At 38.6% G+C, this 21,375-nt stretch overlaps 1 protein-coding gene across 15 annotated transcripts in view; it reads left to right on the top strand.

The window, feature by feature from the left end:
- The window catches only part of AZIN1 (antizyme inhibitor 1), a 71,405-nt gene that overhangs the window by 32,455 nt on the left and 17,575 nt on the right, over nucleotides 1-21,375 (top strand). For 6 of the 15 annotated variants that reach the window (XR_010597968.1, XR_010597967.1, XR_010597966.1 and 3 more), the window contains exons 4-11: nucleotides 1,919-2,092; nucleotides 2,602-2,774; nucleotides 7,232-7,366; nucleotides 10,962-11,043; nucleotides 12,258-12,332; nucleotides 13,958-14,123; nucleotides 15,105-15,223; nucleotides 16,345-16,559. Coding sequence is in view for 10 of the 15 variants with exons in the window: in XM_065581959.1 (XP_065438031.1) it covers nucleotides 1,919-2,092; nucleotides 2,602-2,774; nucleotides 7,232-7,366; nucleotides 10,962-11,043; nucleotides 12,258-12,332; nucleotides 13,958-14,123; nucleotides 15,105-15,223; nucleotides 16,345-16,559 (1,139 nt within the window). In the remaining 5 variants the exon portion in view is untranslated. 15 annotated transcript variants of the gene reach the window in all.

Below are 21,375 nucleotides of genomic sequence, written 5' to 3'. Positions count from 1 at the left end.
CTTCGTAAGCAAACTAGGGAAATATAGCCTAGTGACGAACCTACTATAAGATGGGTGCACAACTGGTTGGAAAATCATACTCTGAGAGTAGCTATCAATGGTTCATACTGAAGCTGGAAAGGCATACCAAGTGGGGGTGCAGGAGGGATCTGTCTTGGGTTCAGTTCTAGTCAATATCTTCATAAATTTGCCTAGTGGCATAGAGAGTACACTTACAAAGTTTGCAGATGATACCAAGCTGGGAGGGGTTGCAAGCACTTTGGAGGATAGGATTAGAATTCAAAATGATCTTGACAAATTGAAGACTGGTCTGAAAAAATAGGATGAAATTCAGTAAGGACAAGTGCAAAGTACTACACTTAGGAAGGAATAATCAATTGCACAAATACAAAATGGGAAATGACTGCCTAGGAAGGAGTACTGCAGAATAAGATCTGGGGGTTATAGTAGATCACAAACTAAATATGAGTCCACATTGTAATACTGTTACAAAAAAAAGTGAACATCACTCTCGGACATAGTAGCAGGAGTGTTGTAAGCAAGACATGAGAAGTAATTCTTCCACTTTGCTCAGCACTATGGTCTCAGTTGGAGTACACTGCTCAGCACTAAGTTGCTCAGCAAAGGCCTCCACAGGAAAGATGTGGATAAATTGGAGAAAGTCCAGAGGAGAGCGACAAAAATGATTAAAGGTCTAGAAAACTTGACCTACAAGAAAAGGTTGAAAAAATAGGGTTTGTTTAGTCAAGAGAAGACTGAGGCGGGGGGGGGGGGGGGGGGGGGTGGGACATAAAAGTTTTCAAGTATGTAAAAGGTTGTTACAAAGAAGAGGGTGATAAATTGTTCTCCTTATCCACAGAAGGCAGGTCAAGAAGTAATGGGTTTAAATTGCAGAAAGGCAGACGTATATTAGACATCACTAGATGTTTTTACGATCAGGATAGACAAAGACCTGCCAGGGATGGTCATGATTAAGGCTACGATTTAGTCTCGGGTGTTTTTAGTAAAAGTTATGGACAGGTCACAGGCAATAAACAAAAATTCACGGCCCATGACTTTTATTAAAAATACCTGTGATTAAACCTTGGAGGGTGTGGGGGGGGGCATCTGGGTGGGTGGCTGGGGGGAGGGGAGGGATGCTGCTGGGGGGGAAACATCCAGGTGGTGGCTGAGGCGGGGCACCCGGGGTCAGTGGCTCTGGCCGGCCGGGGACCGCTCCCGGGGCCAGCCGACTGCAGTGGCTGGTGTGGCTGTCCTGGAGGCCACCTGAGTAGCTGTCCCCGGAGCCAGCTGCTTCGGTGCCTCTGGGGTCAGCCACACTGGCCCCTGCAGAAGTCACGAAAGTCACGGAATCCGTGACTTCCACGACCTCCATGACAGACACGGAGCCCTAGTCATAACAAATACTTAATCCTGCCTCAGTGCAGGGGACCGGACTAGATGACCTATCGATGTGCCTTCCAGTCCTACATTTCTGTGATGCTATGGCCCTGCCCCCGCTCAGGAAAGTTAAGGACTTCTTAAAAAAAAAAAAAAAAAAGAAAGTGCTTGTAATGGAAATATTTTTTTTACCTTAAATATAGTTCTTGCAAAAGCCATAATACTAGGCATTTAAGGTAGGGCCTTTCATCCAAAGAATTTTAAAGTATTCTGTAAATAATTTTAACAACTTCTTTGAAGGAGTAGGTATTGCCTTCATTTTAAAATTGGGTAAATTTTGGCACAGAAGTCAAATGAATTGTCCAAGGTCATACATTAAGCCAGTGGCAGAATAAAAAATATATAATCTATGCTTCCCAGTCATTCTTTGACCTAATAAACATGAGATATTTGTGCTTCATAGGATATTTTTGCTTTGACTTCAGGTCCACCATTATAGATACGTGATTTTTATTTTTCTATTGTCCTTTGTTTATAGACTGGAAAAAATGCATTTTTTGTTGGTGATCTTGGAAAGCTTCTGAAGAAACACAATCAATGGCAGAATGTGATGGCACCAGTAAAACCATTTTACGCTGTAAAATGCAATTCCACTCCAGGTGTACTTGAGATTCTGGCAGCTCTTGGAATTGGGTTTGCATGTTCTAGTAAAGTGAGTGTTCTGTATATCCTGTTTGCCTGTCAAATTACCCTCTCTCTATCCTGGAGTCTGTTAAATCTGTCCTATGTAAAACTTCTGCTCTTGGTGTTAGTTACCATGCGGACACATTCTTTGTCTTAAACTGTAAACCCTTTATTATGACTCAGTATAGCAATTCCATTTTGTACTATTGAAGCAGCTTATAATACACAGTTTAGCTAGAAGAAAACCTTATTTGAGCTATACAGACGCTCCCTGACTTACGCAAGCGTTCTGTTCTGGAACGCCTTGCGTAACTCGAATTTTGCATAAGTTGGAAATGTATACCCGACCATTACACAAAAAAGAAAAAAAAAAACCTTCCTATTTCTAGCTTACGGAACTTTTTCCATAAGTGCGGATTTGCGTTAGGTTTGCATGACCCGGGGGATGTCTGTAATCCCCACATAAATTGAAGATAAATTCACTACTGAAACTCATTTGACATGTATCTAACACTTTAATACTGTCTTGTTTTTCAGTCTGAAATGGCATTGGTACAAGACTTGGGCATTGCTCCTGAAAACATTATATATACAAATCCTTGCAAGCAAGCTTCTCAGATAAAATATGCAGCGAAAACTGGGGTAAACATCCTGACTTGTGACAATGAAAGTGAATTAAAGAAAATTGCACGTAACCATCCAAGTGCTAAGTAAGTGTTGCATTGAAAAGAGAGAAATCTTAGTTTCTCTTATTGCTGTGGGAATTTAACTTTGACTGTGGTATGGGTTGTCTGTTTACCTGGAAGGAAGAGAAGCATGTGCGTTTTTTAATGCAGTTTACTTGCATGTATTTTGTCCAACCTTGGCTCTGGTGTAACAGTGTTTCTCTAAAGATATTTTGTTGCAGGATTTTCTCTTCTGGGTCTCAGCTTCCTAGCATAACAGGTGGAACTCTCCATGCTCAGAAAAACCTGAGGGGAACTTTGGCTTTGGGGGCCTGGCTTTCACGTCAGTATTCTGGCAGTTTAATTTCAGTACATTGGCGCCTGCCTTGGGGCCTCAGCTCCTCTTCATCTACCAGTAGTCTTACTTTGCATGGCTTCAGTGTTTTATTTCAGGATGTCATCCATTTACTTGACTCCTAATGGCTTCAATTGTCAACAAATGAGCACATACATTGAATCTTCAGCCTGGGATTTGGGTGTATTGTGTAGTGGTGTCAGATACACCTGCAGATGTCACCAGCGAATTAAGAGTAATGGGTATTGCCTTCAGTCCCTTCTTGAGATACCCCAGCCATGGCTTAGAGTACTTCCAAAGAGAAATCACTCAATCATAAACCTGCGTCTGCTTCCGCTGCTGAGTGCTGGAGTTCTGTTGGTGCCACCCACATTGGTATAGATTCCACTTCCCTCTAGACCCAATGCGAGAGAGCTTCCTCAGAGCATCTTGTATCATCCCCATTCATAGCTGGGGGCTTGACTATGGTCTGAGCCTCCTGTGGAAGAAGAGTTTTTCTCCAACACTCCCAAGTTACTGGGAGTCAGTACTTGAAGTGAATAGTATTGTGCTTCATGTTGGTTAACAAGGCGTTGCTTCCACGTAAATTTCAACAGGAAACACCAAGAAACAAGGTGCCCTGACATATCACTACCAAAGCGCCTGACTCTGTTCAGGTTCACATCTTGGAGATGGATCTGGGGAGATTCTGGGATGGTACTGTTTGGGATCTTGCAAAGTCCTTCCTGGTTATCTCTCAGGCTGTCTCAAAGGCTACAGTACTACCTTCAGTGCTTCTCTCCCACCCTGCATTGAGACCTGGTGGCGGCTCACAAAATCAGAGCACCATCTGCACCGAGACTACACCCACACTAAGTTGGTTTGGTTGGTGCATGAAGCATTGGCTTTGACATAGGTACCTCATGCAATTGAAGGGTCTTAATGAAAGTAGTGTAGATGACTTCTGTGCCACTGTTTATGCTTCATTAGCTTGTTAGATAGATCATTGTAGTGGGAGCAGGGTGGTGATCAGGATGACATGGCTTCTATTTGGAATCAGATAAGCTGACCACCAACTAATTGCAAAAACATCTCCATTGCAGAGCAGCAGCACATTAGCAAGACTGTGGGAGGATCTGGCTTCCTCCAGTTTCTTGAAAAACTGGCTAAGTTGGCTAGTTTGAGCTAGTGCCAGTTCAGGAATCTTCAAAGGCTATAATCAAGACTTTCACCTCCATCCAGTAGGGTTGTGGTGCCATTGCACCCTCTTTGGGTCCAGCTGGTGAAGAAGCAACAGGCTGCCCAGACTGCCCTGTCAGACAGTCAAGAAGTGTATTTCAGCTAAGTTTCCCCTCTCTGCCCTGCCCCATCCCCTCATGAGCTTGTGGTTGAGGTGGCCATGGCTGGAGCAAAGACTGTTCATTGTGATCCTGAGCTTCAGTGCTAAGGTTCTTTTGGACAAAGGTTTACTAGTCCACAGTTGGATCCTTTTGCATTATGAAATATCAGTTTTTCACAGTCAAAGGACAGACTGGCTTTTGAAAAAGGCCTCTGCCCTGGTTCAGTCAATTTCTTATGAGAAAATCCTAGGAGTCTTTAAGGTAAATAAATAATCTTAGTGCAGGAGGTCATGGACCTGGGCTGGCATCTGGTGCGGACAGCCTTTGATGTGGGTGATAGTAGCTAGCATGTGTATGTGAAAGCCTTTGTAAACTAAAAGGCCATGTTAAAGAATCATTCAATCAGAGTCAAAGTGGCTTGTGCTGTCTTCCTCATGGATGTTTCTAGCTGTCTATAAGACTGCTACATGATACTTGCTCCATGCATTTACAAAGCAGTTGCTTAGATTCAGCTTATAGGAAGAAATCCCATTTTGGAGTATAAATCCTGTAGAAATTGTGAGTCCAAATTCTCTTACCACATAGTTTTATTTCTTTCTGGATTTCACCTGAGTTGGCTAAACTTTTAAAGTCCTTGTGTTTGTCCTACAGACTGTCCTACAGTCTGAAGTGATAAGCCTGGTTTTCCTTTTGGGAGGTATCTTATACCTGCTTTATGTACTTCAAAAATAATTCCATATTTTTTGCATTGACTTGCTGCCTGTTCCAGTCATGTGACTCTCTGGAGAGAATCCTGCACAGAAAATTGTAATTCTTCTCTGAAGATTTTCATCCATCTCCATCGATGTTTGGAGAGGAACCTTTTTGAAGTGTTGGTTTCTCAGATTTTGATGCTTTTACTATTCAGCCTTCTGAGGCATTCTTTTTTTCTAATCGTTTTTGTTTTGTGATTGGCTAATTTTTCTTTGCGGAGCCTTCACATTTTGCTGAAATCTGGAATTGGCTGAAAGAATCCAAGGGCAGTAATTATGCTCAGGGTGTCATGTGACCTCCAGTAGGGAAAGAATGGATCATGCTCCTACCCACTACCATTGTCTTTAAGGGCCAAAAAGCACCAAGATCTTAGACTTCCTCCAGCCTCACTTTAGCCAGCTGAGACCCAGGTGTGAGAATCCTGCAAGATATTTTGAGAAGAGCAAAATTACGAGGTAAAGTAGTTTTTCTTTTAACTTGTACAGTTGTTTTTGCTAGAAAATCTTTACTGATGCTTTATAATGCTCTCATGAAAACTTGTCAGTTCAGTATGGCATATGTAGTCTTGGTTAACAAATGTTTTCAGACTAACCTTGGTGCTACGTAAGCTGTAATGTGCAGAAATAGATATATTTTTGGTGTTTTCATATGATGAATTCAAAGGATTTGATTTTGTCAAATAACTAGGCCCAATATATAGGTTTGTCCAAATGTTATTACAGAACATTGTATAACTAAAATTGTTTAATTTTGATCAGATGATTTTTTTTAAAATCATTTACGTGTTTGTGCTGGTGAAAGAGAACCAGGAAATGAAACTGGCCAGTCTACTTTATCCAAAATGAGTGAAATGCCAGCAGTAACAAATGGCATAAATGACGAGCAAGGATGCTGAAGGGCACACGTGGAAGAAATGGAAGTTAGATTTCCCTCCTCAGGCATACCCCTTTAAACTGTCTTTCGTAAATGTTTGCAATTTGAGGATTCTATTAAATTTTTGGCAGTTGCTAGATTATCACATCACTGGTAGTAGCCAACAGTGTGCTTATCTTTGCTTGGCAAGGAGACTGTGATCTTTCCTTTCAGATGCAGAACTTGCCAGTTATCCATGCCTTTTTCATCTCCAGATTGGATTACTGCAGTTCACTCTGCATGGGGTGCTTGGACTTCACCAGCCAACCTTCAGCTAGTGCAAAATGCGGCTTTTTATGTTTGATGGTGTTTCTCACTTGGGATTGAAAATGGAGTCATTGACCCTTTTAGCTGACGTTGAGTGAGTTTGTATTAATATAATCTTGTGTTTGTACACTCTGGTTTTGATAGGCATGTCTTATCAAATTACCACTCCATAGTAATTAAAGCATAACAAGACTGATTAAATATCAATTAATGAGACTCAGCTCACGAAGCCACAAGAAATTAGCCACCCCCTGCTCTAGCCAAAGACTGAGTTAATAGGTCTTCTAGCTATGATATGTGAGACCCATTGGAGGAGGAGAAATGGCACTCCGACAGCAGCCTCTTTCTCGCAGGCAACGAGGAAGTAATGGGGGAGGGAATGGAACACCCCTTGCACCCAGTCCAACTGCCAGTGGAGTAGGGGGGTTGGGAGGGGTCTCTACATGTATCAGACTTCTACCAGACAAGGCTGATGTAGAAAGATAAACACAGCAGGCTCCAAAGGGAATCCCAGGGCACTCTTCCTCCTGCCAGCCAGGAGGAAAGGGCTGGAGAGAAGCAATCCCATTGTCACTAAAGAGCAGTTTATGAGCAAGCACTCCTTATGAGAAAGTAACCCTTTCTTTATTACAGCACCCAACAGACTCTTGCTGCTACAACAGAGTCTTAGTTGCTGCATTTCCAAATCCCTTTTCCTTGTTGGCTCCATGTTTTAGCCCCTAATTGCTAGTTTTTTCTCTGTACAGGATTGTTTTTATTAGGCTCACTTGACTCATCCATCGATGGAGCTGGAGTACTGACAACATAATCAACATACTTCTGACAGTCTTCAGGCTTCACATGTGCTGATGATGATGTAAACCAACTGTGCCCCAATCATCTTCCCCTTCTCTTAGGCTCTTACTACATATTGCCACAGAAGACATTAGTGGAGCTGAGGAGATGAACATGAAATTTGGCACCATGCTGAAGAGCTGTAGGCACCTCATGGAATGTGCTAAGGAGCTTGAAGTCCAAATAGTTGGTGTTAAGTGAGTAGCTTTTCCATTTTTTCCCCCTTTATGTATAATATTAAATACTCAAACTTAGATTTAACTCAAATTTTTTTATTGTGCCAGTTTATTCTCCTTCCCTTATAGGGAACAATATAAAATCCAGTTGCATCATTTGAGAATTTTTGGTGACACTTATGCATTCAAATCAGTATGAAACAGAAAAGTAATTGCATTTGAGCTACAAAAAGTGTCACTGATGTTAAGGCAACCCAAAGTGGATATGTGAAATCCCTTTTGCTGTAGTCAGAAAAACTGCTAGAGCGTTTCAGCCACTGACTTCCCTACTCTTGCTCTTGTGCTTTCCAGTGATTGGCTTTTATCTGTCTAACTCTGCATAGAAAAATGAACAGTTGAACTGATAAAAGGCAGTAGGTCAGTGTGGGAAAATCAGTACAGATACTGGGTGAGATAATGCTGTAAGATTTAACTATGAAAAGTTTTTAATGATGTCCATAGTAATCACTTCAAGTTCAGAGTTCTAGTCATTTTAGTTTTTGACCTGTAGATGGCAGAGGATCTTCTTGAAGTGTTTTTAGTCTTCCTAAACTGAGTGACCTGTGGTACTTAAATCTAGAGTAAACTAGATACACAAAGATGAAAAATTCTCATATCACACTGATCAAAAATTGATGCACAAATTGTCTGTATGCTTTCAACTGCTGCAAAAACTTGTGGAACACTAATGAACATGTTTGATAGATTAAGGAAACAGTCAAAATAAGAGGAATATTCCTTTATCAGTCATGTTTGCTGCCATAGCTTTAAAGAGAGTCAAAGCACTGAACTGATGGAAGTCATTGGCTAAGCACCTGGAACCAGAGTGTGTTGAAATGCTAAACCAGCTTTTGACAGCATTAGCTGCTTCTACAAGTACAGAGATATTTTCTTCATTTCAATTTATTCAGTTCAGTTTAATGACTAATTTATTCAAATTTGAGAAACCAACTGGGAGTTGAAAAAGTAGAGAAGCTGCTTCTGCTCTTCCAATATACAAAAATGAGGTGTCTGAGGATGAGATGAACTACTTCTAAATCTTGAAGGACATGACCAGAAACAATTCAGTTCACTAACTGCAGATACGTCCTTTGTTTATAAATCTGTTTTAAATGCAAAATATGTTTTGATAAACTTTATGTATCCAGCACACTTAAGGTATTGTTAACTAATTTTAAAAAGTTTTTTGTGCATTTTTAATTGAATTCCAATTTCCATTGAAATGTAGTTTGACAAACATCAGAAGTAAAAATATTAATCTAGTAAATCATCTAGAACTGCATCATTCACCATTTTCTAACATAATAAAATGCAAAATTCTGAATAAATATATGTAAGCTATATAATTGCTTTGAAATAATGTTTATAGATAATGTATCATCCTGTTTAGCAAAAAGAAGTACCAAATTTAACCAACCAATGAGAATCACCCTTTCTTTAGAAAAGTAACTAAAATGTATAAATGCAAAACAGGATGAAAATGGATTTAAATTGATCTGTCATGTCTGTCACAATGAAGACTTAGACTCTGGATGAGGTATCAGTAGCTTAATCCGTCTAATTTTTGTCACTTCAGTAACAGTCATATTGTGGCTGAGCTTACTTAGCACTAAGGATGAGCAGAGAATACAAATTGTCAGCACACAGGGTTAAATCAGTTTGTCTAAAACTGTTCTAACTTAATTTTAGAAATGAAAATCAGTGGGGCCACATGGCTCACAAGGGTCCAAAAAGAGGCAGAAAATATAGCTGACTCTGAGTTTGTGCCTTCATTATCTCCTTCCCTCTTTCAGATGTTTGTCCAAATAATCTGGAAAAGAACGCTTAGTCCATCCTTGTGGCAGTGCAGGATTGGGCTCTAAAATATGTTAAAATACTCTATCCATTTTAGTTCAAACTTACACTCTACTCTTTCTCCTTCCCATCATTTGGTTGTGGTGAGCTTTTTCTTCTAGCTATGGGTCATCTGTTTTATAAATAAAAAACGGTACAAAATGCAAAACAGCTTATAGAATACTGAGTGAATACATGTTGCATATCAAAGAAGTATGCACATGTTAGAGGTTGAATGACTCAAGTGGATTGATAATGGGATACAGAGCCTTTCACCTCTAGATTGCTGCTTTGGTTCTTACCCAAGTTAGTAGTGATCAGAAGCGACCAATGGCTTTTCTGACCTTTATCTAATGCAGAGTTAGTGTTTTTTCACAAGCACCGAAGCTTTATATTGTAGGGGCGTGAAACATACAAGATGTAAAATGAATTGTAGTCTTCATCTAGTTCCCTTGGACAAGAGTCACCCTCTTAATTGGCACTTTGTTGGCACCCTGAGCAGAGTGGTCTAGACTGTATAACCATGGAAACTGAATTACCTTCTCATCTCGTGTCCATATGGATATATTTTTATAAAGGAAATGTATACCTTCACAGTTGTATTTATATTTTTGTGTTTTGTACATAAATAAGACATCATCATTCTTCTGGGGTGTCAGAACAACAAAGTTCATAAGCACTAGGCCACTTTTAAAAAGCCCTGTGCTAGTGAGTGGGCACAAGGAACAATTTTTCTGAATCATGTTTTCTGAATAAATCATGTTATTTAAACATGGTGTCACTATTTTAAATTTCCAGGATGAAAATGTTTATTTTCTTGTGTCTCGTGTTATCACAAGATAGTGATCTTAGATTTCGAGACCAGACTTCTGGCTTAAACTGTGCTCTATTCCTTTTATGTCTGTAGTTTTAGATATGAGAAAATGACTGGTTTGTCTGATCTATTCTTAGACTCTCGTTTCCTAGCTAATGTTTTCTGTTCACCTGTTTTGAATTACCCCATCTCATCTGTGCCATCAGTCTGTCTAGAGTCTAGTCCACAATCTGGTCTACAACGAAAATAAACATAAAGAGGATAATTGGGAATAACTGTTCCCAATTGTTATATCTATTGTTTTACTGTGTCCCTCTGGTCATTTGTATAGTTCTATAAACATGCATTACAAAAGTTTTAATTCTCCAAAGCCTAAAATTCTGTTTTTAAAAAAATCAAAACTGATATGGACATTGTGAGTAGGGAGGTGCTAGGACTGTTTTTGGAGTATTTTCTGTAACTGGTTCTCAGATGCTATCTCACTACTGAGCCTATTTTTCTTTATAAACCTATTTCAATAAACTATTTCTATGGACTTGCCCTTAGGCAATTTTAACTGTCATATCTTGAAAACACTGACAATCAAATTTCTTTTTTTTAAAAGATTAGAATGAAGCCATTGTTAGACATTCTTAAATTATGCTATACAAATTTGTCTTGTGTGTGCAAATGGGCTAGAAGGAAAGCAAAGCTGTTTTGAGGTCTCTTCCTATTTCATAAATTTCTCGTAAACAAATAAAACCTTAATCACCTATGCATAGAATATACATGCATTTCTACTACTATAAATGTGTGTGTACTGTCAAAACATTACTTTGTCAAATTCCTTTGAGTGATCTGCTATACGTCCCTATTGGTCTAGATATATCAATGTTCTGTTGTTAATGCAGTTTGTAGGTTTGTGTATTTATTATATTTCATTTCTTTTAGATTTCACATTTCGAGCTCTTGCAAGGAACCTCAAGTGTACGTTCATGCTATATCTGATGCTCGGTGTGTGTTTGACATGGCTGTAAGTAAATATGCTAACATACGATTTAATAGAGGAGTCATCCTACTATATTCTCGCTAATGGAGATAAGAAAAATTCTTTCCTAAAATGTGTATTGCTAGTCTGATAAGGACCCTTCAAATAACAGAATGATTACACACAACTGAATAGTAAATTATAGACCTTCCTGAATATTTAATGTGAGACAAATAAAATCTTCCACTAAAACATCCTTTGATTGTATTTTACAATTTTAATTAAGGGCCAATGGGTGTGGGTTTTTTTTTTTTTAAGTCCAAGATCTCAACTCGAGCAGAATATATTTGTAGCTTTCTAAGTTAAGAATACATAGTAAAAGTAAACTAAAATGTTTATCTACCAAGACCAGTGAACAGGTTTTGTTTTCTCTGCATGAGATGTAATCACTACCAACTGAACAATGCATGTGGCTGCCTTCCTTATGTTGCCTTATATAATTGTCATTGGGTTTTGCGGTGGGGAGGAACAGAACTCTGAATGATCCTCTTGGCAAAAAGGAACTGACTTGTTGACACTGGTAAATTAATTTGTTTTAGGCTATAAATGTATACTACTTGTGTTAAGGAAACAGATTTTTGTATTGCAAATATTTCTCTTCACTTTAAGTGAGAAAGAAAAGTTTAAGCTCGACTTCAGAAAAATCCAAGATCATGACCTTACTGTGATTATTGCAAAATTATTGATGTGATTAATTACACAAGGAAGACAGTTGAAGTTCTCACAGCAGTTTTAACTCTGCCTCCTTGTACATTACAAGAGGGGCTTTCATTACATTATCACACCATGCAGCCATTTATATTATACATACTATTACGTGCATCTAAGGTTAAAAACGTGTAATTCTTTTCCACTAGATTGTAGTAAAGTATTTGCTGAACTGTGTATTGCGCTGTCAAGTTTTGTGAGAAAAGACTCTTCTACTGCATACTCAGAGGCCAAATTAAGGTTGCTTTACTTTAGAATTGCTTGATTTATTTATTCTCTGTACTAATATTGCAGTAATGTTTAATGTAGAATAATACTAGGTATTACCAGAGTGAATTGTTCACTGGAATACTCTTTATTGTATTTAAGATGTCACAATTTCACGTTTAAAGCATGAGCATACAATATTGAATGAGATTGGAGAGCTCATCAATAAAAACTTTAATTTCTATTGTCTGCATACTTAAAGGCCTGTCTATACTTCCTTTTAGGAAGAATTTGGCTTTAAGATGAACATGTTGGACATTGGTGGGGGCTTCACAGGTTCAGAACTTCAGCTGGAAGAGGTATGCAACTCAGTGGAAGTTAGAACTAGTTTGCCTTTCATTTGTCAGTTTCGAGTTTTTGACATGTCAGTTTCCAGCTAATATTGATAGTTAAAACCTGGATTGACAGTAGATTTAAAACCATGGGGATGGACTGGATTATATGCCACAATTGCACTGTGGAGTCATTAGCAGAGAATTAGTACAGGTCCATGAAGTCCTGCTAGTCTCTCAATTCTGATTCAACTAATGTTACATAAATTAGTCACAAAATTGTCCCTCAGGTGCCAAGGATTTACAGATGAGAGAAACAGTAACCATTCTAAATTGACAGCAAACCAAAGCCTCAGTTATCCTTGTAATTTTTAAAATTTGCATGCTTCTTACCATGAAGATTTTAGCCCTTTCTTCTGGAGGTAGTTCTTTTTACTGTGTTCATAGTGGATGAATACTGACCTGCTGCTGCAGCTGGAATTTTCAGTATTTTGGTTTAGAACTGAAGACATAATGCATCAGCTGGACATTTGCTTTAATGAGCCTTAAGATTTTTACTCTTAGAGCAGATCTACACTGAAAAGTTACAGTGGCATAGCTACATTTTTTTAGGGATGTTAAAAATCCACGCCCCTGAGAGACGCAGTTAAGCCAGCCTAAAGCCTAGTGAGGACAGTGCTAGGTCAACAGAGAAATTCTTCCATTGACCTAGCTCCACCTCTCAGGGAGGTGGGTTACCTACAGCTGTGGCAGAACCCCTCCTGTTGCTGTAGTAAGTGTCTACATTGAAGCATTTTAAGTGTAGACAGAGCCTCATTTGATCTCTGGTTTGGTGTCATGACCTGGTCACTAGTGAATAATGGTGATTTAGACTGATCACTGTATTTTGTGTACTCTTAAAGATAAACTCCCAAAGCCTAGGTTGCTGAAATGAATAGGTTCAAACAGCTAAAATCATTAATAGAACTTTGAAAATTGCCTACTTAGTCCATGTTTGCCTTATGAAGTAATTGTGAACAAGTCATGCAAGACTATGGCATTAATATTGAAGTTAAAAATCAGATTAATGTTGGGTAAATTCAGTGAATACCATCTGTTTCTTTGTTTGTCAAGATGCAAAACTGTAGTTGACCAAATTGCTCTGTTTTGTTTTTGTTTTTTAAATGCAACCCTGATGCACTTCATGGATTCATAAATAATTTTACATCTGTTGTACTACAACCACTTTGAAATTACTTAAATGGGTGATTCGGTCATTTGGATGACTTGGACTTAACTGGAGACTGAAGATAATGATACTTAACTCCTTTGTAAAGTGCTTTTGAGATCTACTGATGAAAAGCACTATATAAGAGCTAGCAATTATTATTAGGTGCCTAGGTATGGCATCAGTATCCCAAAAGTAACACCCATTTTATTTTTGTAAAACTTAACTGTGGTGTCTGAGACTTGATTCAGCAAAGGCCCAATATGGATAGTAAAAATCAGCTTGTGGTCAACTCACCAGCACTGTAAATTGTTGGTTGGGAATTTGTGACGGAGGACTTCTGTGTCTGATTTATCAATCGAGCCCCTTTCACAAGAACTGTAAATAAACTTCAAAATAAATCAGATGAGCAATCTAAACATTAGCTGTGACTTCAATTTCCTAGGTTAATCATGTCATCAGTCCGTTGTTGGATGTCTACTTTCCTGAAGAATCCGGTGTTAATGTGATTGCAGAGCCTGGATGTTATTATGTTTCATCTGCATTTACTCTAGCAGTTAACATCATTGCAAAGAAAGCTGTTGAATATGATAAATTTCTTCCCTCTGGAAGTAAGCAACATATTTGTTTTGTACATGTGTGAATCAGTACAAATAAGTCTCCATTTTTGTCAGCATAGCTCAGTTTTATGTGTAGATCATGAATTATATGCTTTAATATTTTTTCGATTCAGTAACTGGCTCATACTTGAGTCTCAGTCTATTTTTTAAGGTTCTGTCCCTATGTTAATCTTAGGCTTGGCAGAATTAAGTGTTGATTTTTTTAAAAATAATTTTGACTGATAATACTGATGTTTGTTTTGAAGCATATTTTTTATTTATATATTTAAATTTTCACATTTGTAGGATATTATGCGGCGTGGTCAGACAATACTTACTTTGTTATAGATGTTGAGTTTCAAAAAGTCCAAATTTTTTTATAACTGTTAAAACAAATTATCAACATCACATGTCAAAATATATGAAATGAATATCGTTAATCAAACTCTAATAAATTCTCAAGCAGCGCTTTTCTTTCTTTGCCTATCTGTACACTTTATCATTGGTGGAAATATTTTTTCATCAGTTGGTGTGTGTACAGTAAAAGACATTTACTGATAAAAATCTAATCCTTCCAAGCCTGGTTAATCTGCACCTCTGTTCATTTTCTGTTTTCTGGGTTTGTTTGGCATTGCTGGTTTCCTCACTAGTAAATAGATGTGACTCATTTATGATCTCCAGGCATCCTATCAGCATATAATTAAAGCTGAATTAGGGAAAGATGGAAGAACATGAATTGGAGCTACTATTGTCCCTCTTCTACCAAAATGGAATTTTTGGATGTTTTCAGTAATGACTAGAATATTTAGTATGCAAAATGTGTCCTTAAGCATAGCCTTTAGGGGTAGGCTTGAATTGATATTGTAGTCTTCTAATTACACTTCTTATCCCAATGCATGTTTTACGTACTCTTGGGGACCGGGGGGGAATTAACTGTTAGAGGATTGCAAATTGAATGATTATAATAAAAATATGTAACCATTTTTCTTCCAGTGGAGCAAACCAGGAGTGATGATGAGCCAATCTTTATGTACTACATGAATGATGGTGTTTATGGTTCTTTTGCAAGTAAATTGTCTGAGAAATTTAATACCATCCCAGAGGTTCACAAGGTGAGTCTATATCATATTCTTACAGAATTTACAAAGCATTATTCTTTTGCAGGGAAATTCTGCAGATCCATTACAATGGATCTTACTTCTGTTTGCAGCTTCTTTGGCGCACTACTGCCCCAATCAGACAGGCGCAAGTGGCTACAACCCTGAAGACCCAGCCACTTCTAGCCAGTTTGAACTGCCTCCAGCAGCTGCAGGAGGGCTTTACCAGATGACATGCTCAGAGCAACAACCAACCAAACAAAAAGGATTCTAAGCATTACTGGGCTTTTATTTGGCCTTGGAAAGAGTGTAGGTAGAGGTATTAATTGAAATAGGATATTCAGCTGTGTTAACACTACCTCTTTAGCCCTGAAAAAGTATTTTTACAAACAGGGCATCTTCAAGGGCCTGGTCTGTGTGTCGTGCTACGTTACTGGCCTGCATGGAACAGGCAAAGCATGCCTCCAACCAACAATAACTAGTGCTCATTCATTCAGAGTCACTCATCTCCCTGTCTTCTCATTGTTTCTGTTTTCCCTTCATGGAAATGCACTCCTTTTAGACACCCTGTTGTAATGGCTCTGTGGACTTTCCCTGTGAAAAATACGAAAACTTACCTTATCTTTTTTCAAAAGTTTCCTTTCTTCCAGTAGTAAAAGTCCACAGATCCAACCCAGCACAAGGATTGTGGTCTGAGGATGCTTAAACCATCACACTCGCCTCCATTTTTTGGGGGGGGGGACACACTGTAGATTTCCTGGGGGTGGAATTTGAAGTTGGGGGCATAATATATTTGGGGTGGAATTTCAAGTTGCTCTGCAGCAGAAAATGTTTATGAATTCTTATTTGTTAACCTGTGAATTAAGCTTTAGAGGATTTTGCACTACAAAACATCTTTGGAAGTATCTTGAACTGGATAGGTCTTTAGGGGTATGGCCATTGCCTGATTGACCAGGCTTTTCTGCCCCAAGAAACTGCAAGCAGGCATGAGACCTATTGTAATGGATCTGTGGACTTTTCCCCTAGAAGAGAGGAATTTTTCAGATAGAAGAACATTAAAAAAGTAATATAAATGTGTCTGTAAAACTTTCTTTTGCCTTAAACTAAAGCCTGACTTGACTGGATTGTTTTTGTAGAAATACAAGGAAGATGAGCCTCTCTTTGCCAGCAGCCTTTGGGGTCCATCCTGTGATGAGCTTGATCAAATTGTGGAAAACTGTCTTCTTCCTGAGTTGAGTGTCGGAGACTGGCTGATCTTTGATAATATGGGTTCTGGTACCTTGGGTCAACAGTCTGCCTTTAATGATTTTCAGAGGCCACCAGTTTACTACATGATGTCTTTCAATGACTGGTAAGATGATCTCAATATTTGCAGTGGTAGTTGCACTCAGCTCCTCCCCCCCCCCCCCCCCCCCAAAAAAAAAAAAAACAACCAAAACATTTAAACATAATCCTACAGTTGGATGCATGGTATTGATATAGGAAGATTTATTTCAAAAATCAACTTACTTCATTTTTCTTTTTTAAAATGCTATCACACTGTTTCACCTTTCAAACTGGACTACATTAACATGGACTAGGTATTCTCACCAGCAGCGTCCAGGCAGGGCAGTTAGAGCACAATGGTTTGGAGTGCTCTACAGTCCACAGCCCCATAGTCTACCCTGTGGTGCGATGGAGACGAGTCTTTCATTTAAGACAATAGTAGAATGCATACAGTTGTAGGTATTGCTTTGCTGGCTGATGAGTCTCTGTGCAACTATCCAGTGTGTTAAAAGGAAGTGTTGTGATAAGCACAGCCTATGTAACATATATTCACCAGTAAATACTTCAATGCGAGTATTACTAAAGTGGAAAAGGTGAACTTAATCTTAAGTCTGCCAAATAATTTTTTTGTTAGACTGAATACTGAATTTAATGCTGGTTTCCAATGTTAAGCCGCCATGAGAACTTTAAACTCTCAGGTCTATGCTTCCTGAACATACCTCTGTTATACTTTCTGCTGTAGGTATGAGATGCAAGATGCTGGAATTACTTCAGACACATTGATGAAGAACTTCTTCTTTGTGCCTTCTTGCATTCAGCTGAGCCCAGAAGACAGCTTTTCCACTGCAGCTTAAACAGGCAGTAACGCTTCATGTAGACTTGCAGTTGCAAGCCTGTAGTTTGTCTGGTCAACATTCCACTGTGGAATTAAAATGGAACAATCTTGAATTCAACTCGTTCGCTTCAAAACTTGAAAATTAGTAATAGCCAATTGGGACCAGGCAAAACCAGCTACAACTACAATTCACTGGGGGTGGGAGGGTTAGATGATAATGTCCAGATTTAAACTTGCCAGTTCGTTCAACCCCTGAGCGTTTAAATAAAATATGCAACAAAATGGATGACTTAGTCGAGATGGAAACCCATCACTTGGGTTCTCAGTTAAACAGTTTACATACAAGTACACAGTTTTTATACTAAGGATTCCTGTTAGAAAGTCTTGTAAAGTTATTGTCTTTCACCCAGATATATCAAATGTCAGTGGGAGACTAGTGTGACTTCATTAGAGATGTTCAGTGTATTTAGTGTGTAAATTTGTGCTTTGAACTGTAGTTCAATAAATGTAAAATTGCATCATAGTATTTGTTGTATTTGACCCTTGACGTAACCCGTGTATGATTGCAATAAAACTTTGTGTAGATTTTTTTTTTTTCCAGGCTCTCTTTGTGAGAGGGACTAGATAGCAGTGAAATGGATATGTAGATTGTTTTGAAAGGATTTTTTTTTCTTCCAGCCTATTTCAGGTTTAGGTTGGCAGAACATTAATGAATAATTAATTTAAGTTTGGTGAACTAGTGTGAAGGGAAGTTCAGATAAGTTCCTGGAAAGCTGAAATGCAGTTTGTGATGTTGCTTCAACATAAACTAAATTATATTAACATTTCTAACACCAAAAATATTAAATCTTCAAGACAACAGTAGTGAATAGCAGTACCTAGGAGAGGTAGCTGTAGCTAGAATGCATGTAGAACCCATGTAGATTACAGCTGTACTGAATGTTAAATAGAAATGTCAGGTCCCTTTTTTTGAACCAGCTTTATAGAAAACCTTCAACTAGTCCTGTACAGCATTAAGTCTTTTGTAATAGAAGGGCTACATGTCTTCAGAAACCTTGATGCTCTTTTGCACTGTACTTTGTGTATTTCAGTAACAGCAAAGCACACCAACTATATATGCCAACTAATCTTAACTGAAGCTGTTCAGTGGAATTACTTGTTCTGTTATTAAAGCATCTTGATTCTTTTCTCCAGTCCTCCCCTTTTTCATTTTAAAATATTTTTCTTCCTAATCTGAAACTGTTAGGAGTCAGGATTGTGAAATATTCATGACTATTGTTAAATCCTGGATCCCTGAATCAAAAGGATTAATTAGAAAATGGAGATTTTTTTTAGCTCCCTACCCAGAGTTGTGAAATTTCCACCTGACATGTACAAATGCATTTAACATTAGTGCCAACAGGCAGGAAATCCAAGTTTGCAGTTCAGAAAGGCTAAGAATACATATTTTATACCTTTAAAGGTGGAAAGAAAGTGAGTTTATCATGGAATGATCCTTTCACCTTGGACTTCCACCACCAAGGGCTTGCCTACACACAGTTCTAGATCTGTAACTACATTCACAGTAGGGGTTTCTCAATCGATAGAATAGTGTAGGCCAGCCCTAAGGGAAGCACTAAGATACCTAAATACTTCTCAGGATTTGGCCCTAAGTACCATAGAAATCAATGGCTGTTAGGTGCTTAAATACCTTTGCACCTCTGGGCTTAACTGTCTTGTGCTTTTTGAGTTAATGAATTGTTCTTGTCTTTTGAAGGGATAGACTGAAGATGGTCATGTTACAAGAATTATTTATGGGGGTTAATACATTGGGAGTTAATTTCTTATGGAAAATATAACCATCAGACCAAATTTCTCTAGGTTTGAAAGAGTCCATGTACTCTAGTCCTCCAATGCCAGGTTTGGCTGAAACCCTAAACAAATATAATACATCAGCTAGGGTTATCTGAGATCATGTTGCAAAATTCTGCTGTGGAGCCTTAAGGAGAATTGTTTTATGTTAAACTTACAGCTCAGTTGCAAATTCCTTTGTAAATGTTATGGTGGTCAGTTCAGACATATCTATTGTATATGAAGACAGTTTGCCATAAAAAAATTAAGTTTGAACCCAGTATGTATTTCAATTTGATGCTAAAAATTGTTACCATCATTTGTTTACAATATTGTAATCTCAATTCAAATGTTAAAATATAAACCTGAATGATTTCTATATAGTAATTGAACTGTAATGTAGCTTTGTCATGCTGAATACACATCTACAACTTCTTGCTCAGTGGCTCAGAAAACTACTCTTGTGGACCTTAGTATGAATACAGTGGGGATTTTAAACCATTAATTTCCATGATAATATTCAAGTGCTGTTTCAAGTACACTGGAATAATCATGTATGTCCCAAACACACTCAGTGTTACACCATACCTATGTTCACAAAACTATTAATACTACTACTGAAGTAGTACTTGACATACATAAAAATTGTCAAATGTATTTGTTTTGGCATTTCCCAAGCATTCATCACCACCCTAAAATTAGGCACCACAACTTGAGGCAGTGGTCCCTCTGTATTTGGTATGGCCAAGCAACACAAACTCTGTCAATTATCTTTCAGTAGGGAAAGACACTTTCGCTGCTTGGATAAAGCAGAAGCAGTTGCAGTCACATAAATGTGATTTAGTAAATCCATCGCTGCTATCCAGTCAACCTATATATAAAATTTACCGTGAGTTAAGGATTGTAACCTAGCTAAGGTGAGTCCTGTATCAGAGGTGGGTAAATTCCATTCCCCATCTCATTACTTTTAAATAAAGTACTCCCCCACCCTATAGGGAACACCAAAGAAAGATTTAAAACTCTTTAATGGGCTGTACATGAGACTTGATCCAGGCTTGAGAGAACAGGGAAAGTTACAGGAAAACAAACTGTGGATTTTACAGCTGTTCCTACTTCCCTCAGAAGATATCTGCCAAATAAATCTTTAGAATTTGATAGACTAGCACATGCTAGTCTAAAACTTAATCTTGCAGCTTGGTTTGCTATTGACTCCCTGTAATTGGGTACAGGCACTATAGACACATGCCTAAGCACCAACTCTGGGAGTCGTGATGAGGTCACAATCTCAGCTTTCATTTAAAAAAAAAATTAAATGTAAACTGAGCATAGTACAGTCTGCCTGAGTTTGTAGAGTCTGAAACAGCAGTGCTGAGACATGAGGTGCCTTGGCTATAAAGCAGATCACAGGCCCTACCCCCAGCACCCTCACATGGCCCTCACTGTGTGGCAGGAGGTGAGTGAAAGAGGCTCCCCTGCATCAGTTCTTAAGATAAATAGGAATAAGGCCCTAGTACTTACCCAAGAAGATACTGTCATCCCTGCAAGGGAGATGGGACCCAGAAATGGTAGACCCTGACGTTTGTTGCTCCTGGAGTAGATCAGGGTACCTGCTGCCACCTCTCTGGGAAGGAAGGTAGGCCCACGGCCACTTCAGGTGCTGGACAGGGTGGGGGCAAGCTGTGGCATGCCAATGGCACTTGATAGTCTTAATCCATTCCTGCCTGTGGTGAACAACCAAGGCTTTTAAGTATTCAGCCCTTCAGTTCACACAAAGAATAGCCTAAACTTATTACTTTAGATCAGTAGTTTTCAAACTTTTCTACTTGTGACCCCTTTCACATAGCAAGCCTCTGAGTGCTTATAAATTAAAAACACTTTTTAATATATTTAACACCATTAGAAATGCTGGATGCAAAGCAGTGTTTGGGGTGGAGGCAGACGGCTCGCAACCTCCCATGTAATAACCTTGCAACCCCCTATTTGAGAACCCCTGCTTTAGATCATCTCCTTTCCTACCTGAAGCCAACTAGAATCTGCATCCTGAGAGTTTCCATGGTAAAATGTAAATAGCTATAAACCCATTTTTTTATTAAAACCCTTCTTAAAAAGATGGTGGTCATGCAGGCATACCATTTACTACTGCAGTATTATAAGGTCACACATTTTAAGGTCAGAAGGGACCATTATGATAGTCTGGTCTGATCTCCTGCACAATGCAGGGCACAGAATATCATCC

The sequence above is a fragment of the Chrysemys picta genome, chromosome 2 (assembly GCF_011386835.1).
Source record: "Chrysemys picta bellii isolate R12L10 chromosome 2, ASM1138683v2, whole genome shotgun sequence".
In the NCBI taxonomy this organism is placed as follows: Eukaryota; Metazoa; Chordata; order Testudines; family Emydidae; genus Chrysemys; species Chrysemys picta.
The sequence above is the reverse complement of the archived record's forward strand: the minus strand, read 5'-3'. Positions and strand labels throughout refer to the sequence as shown.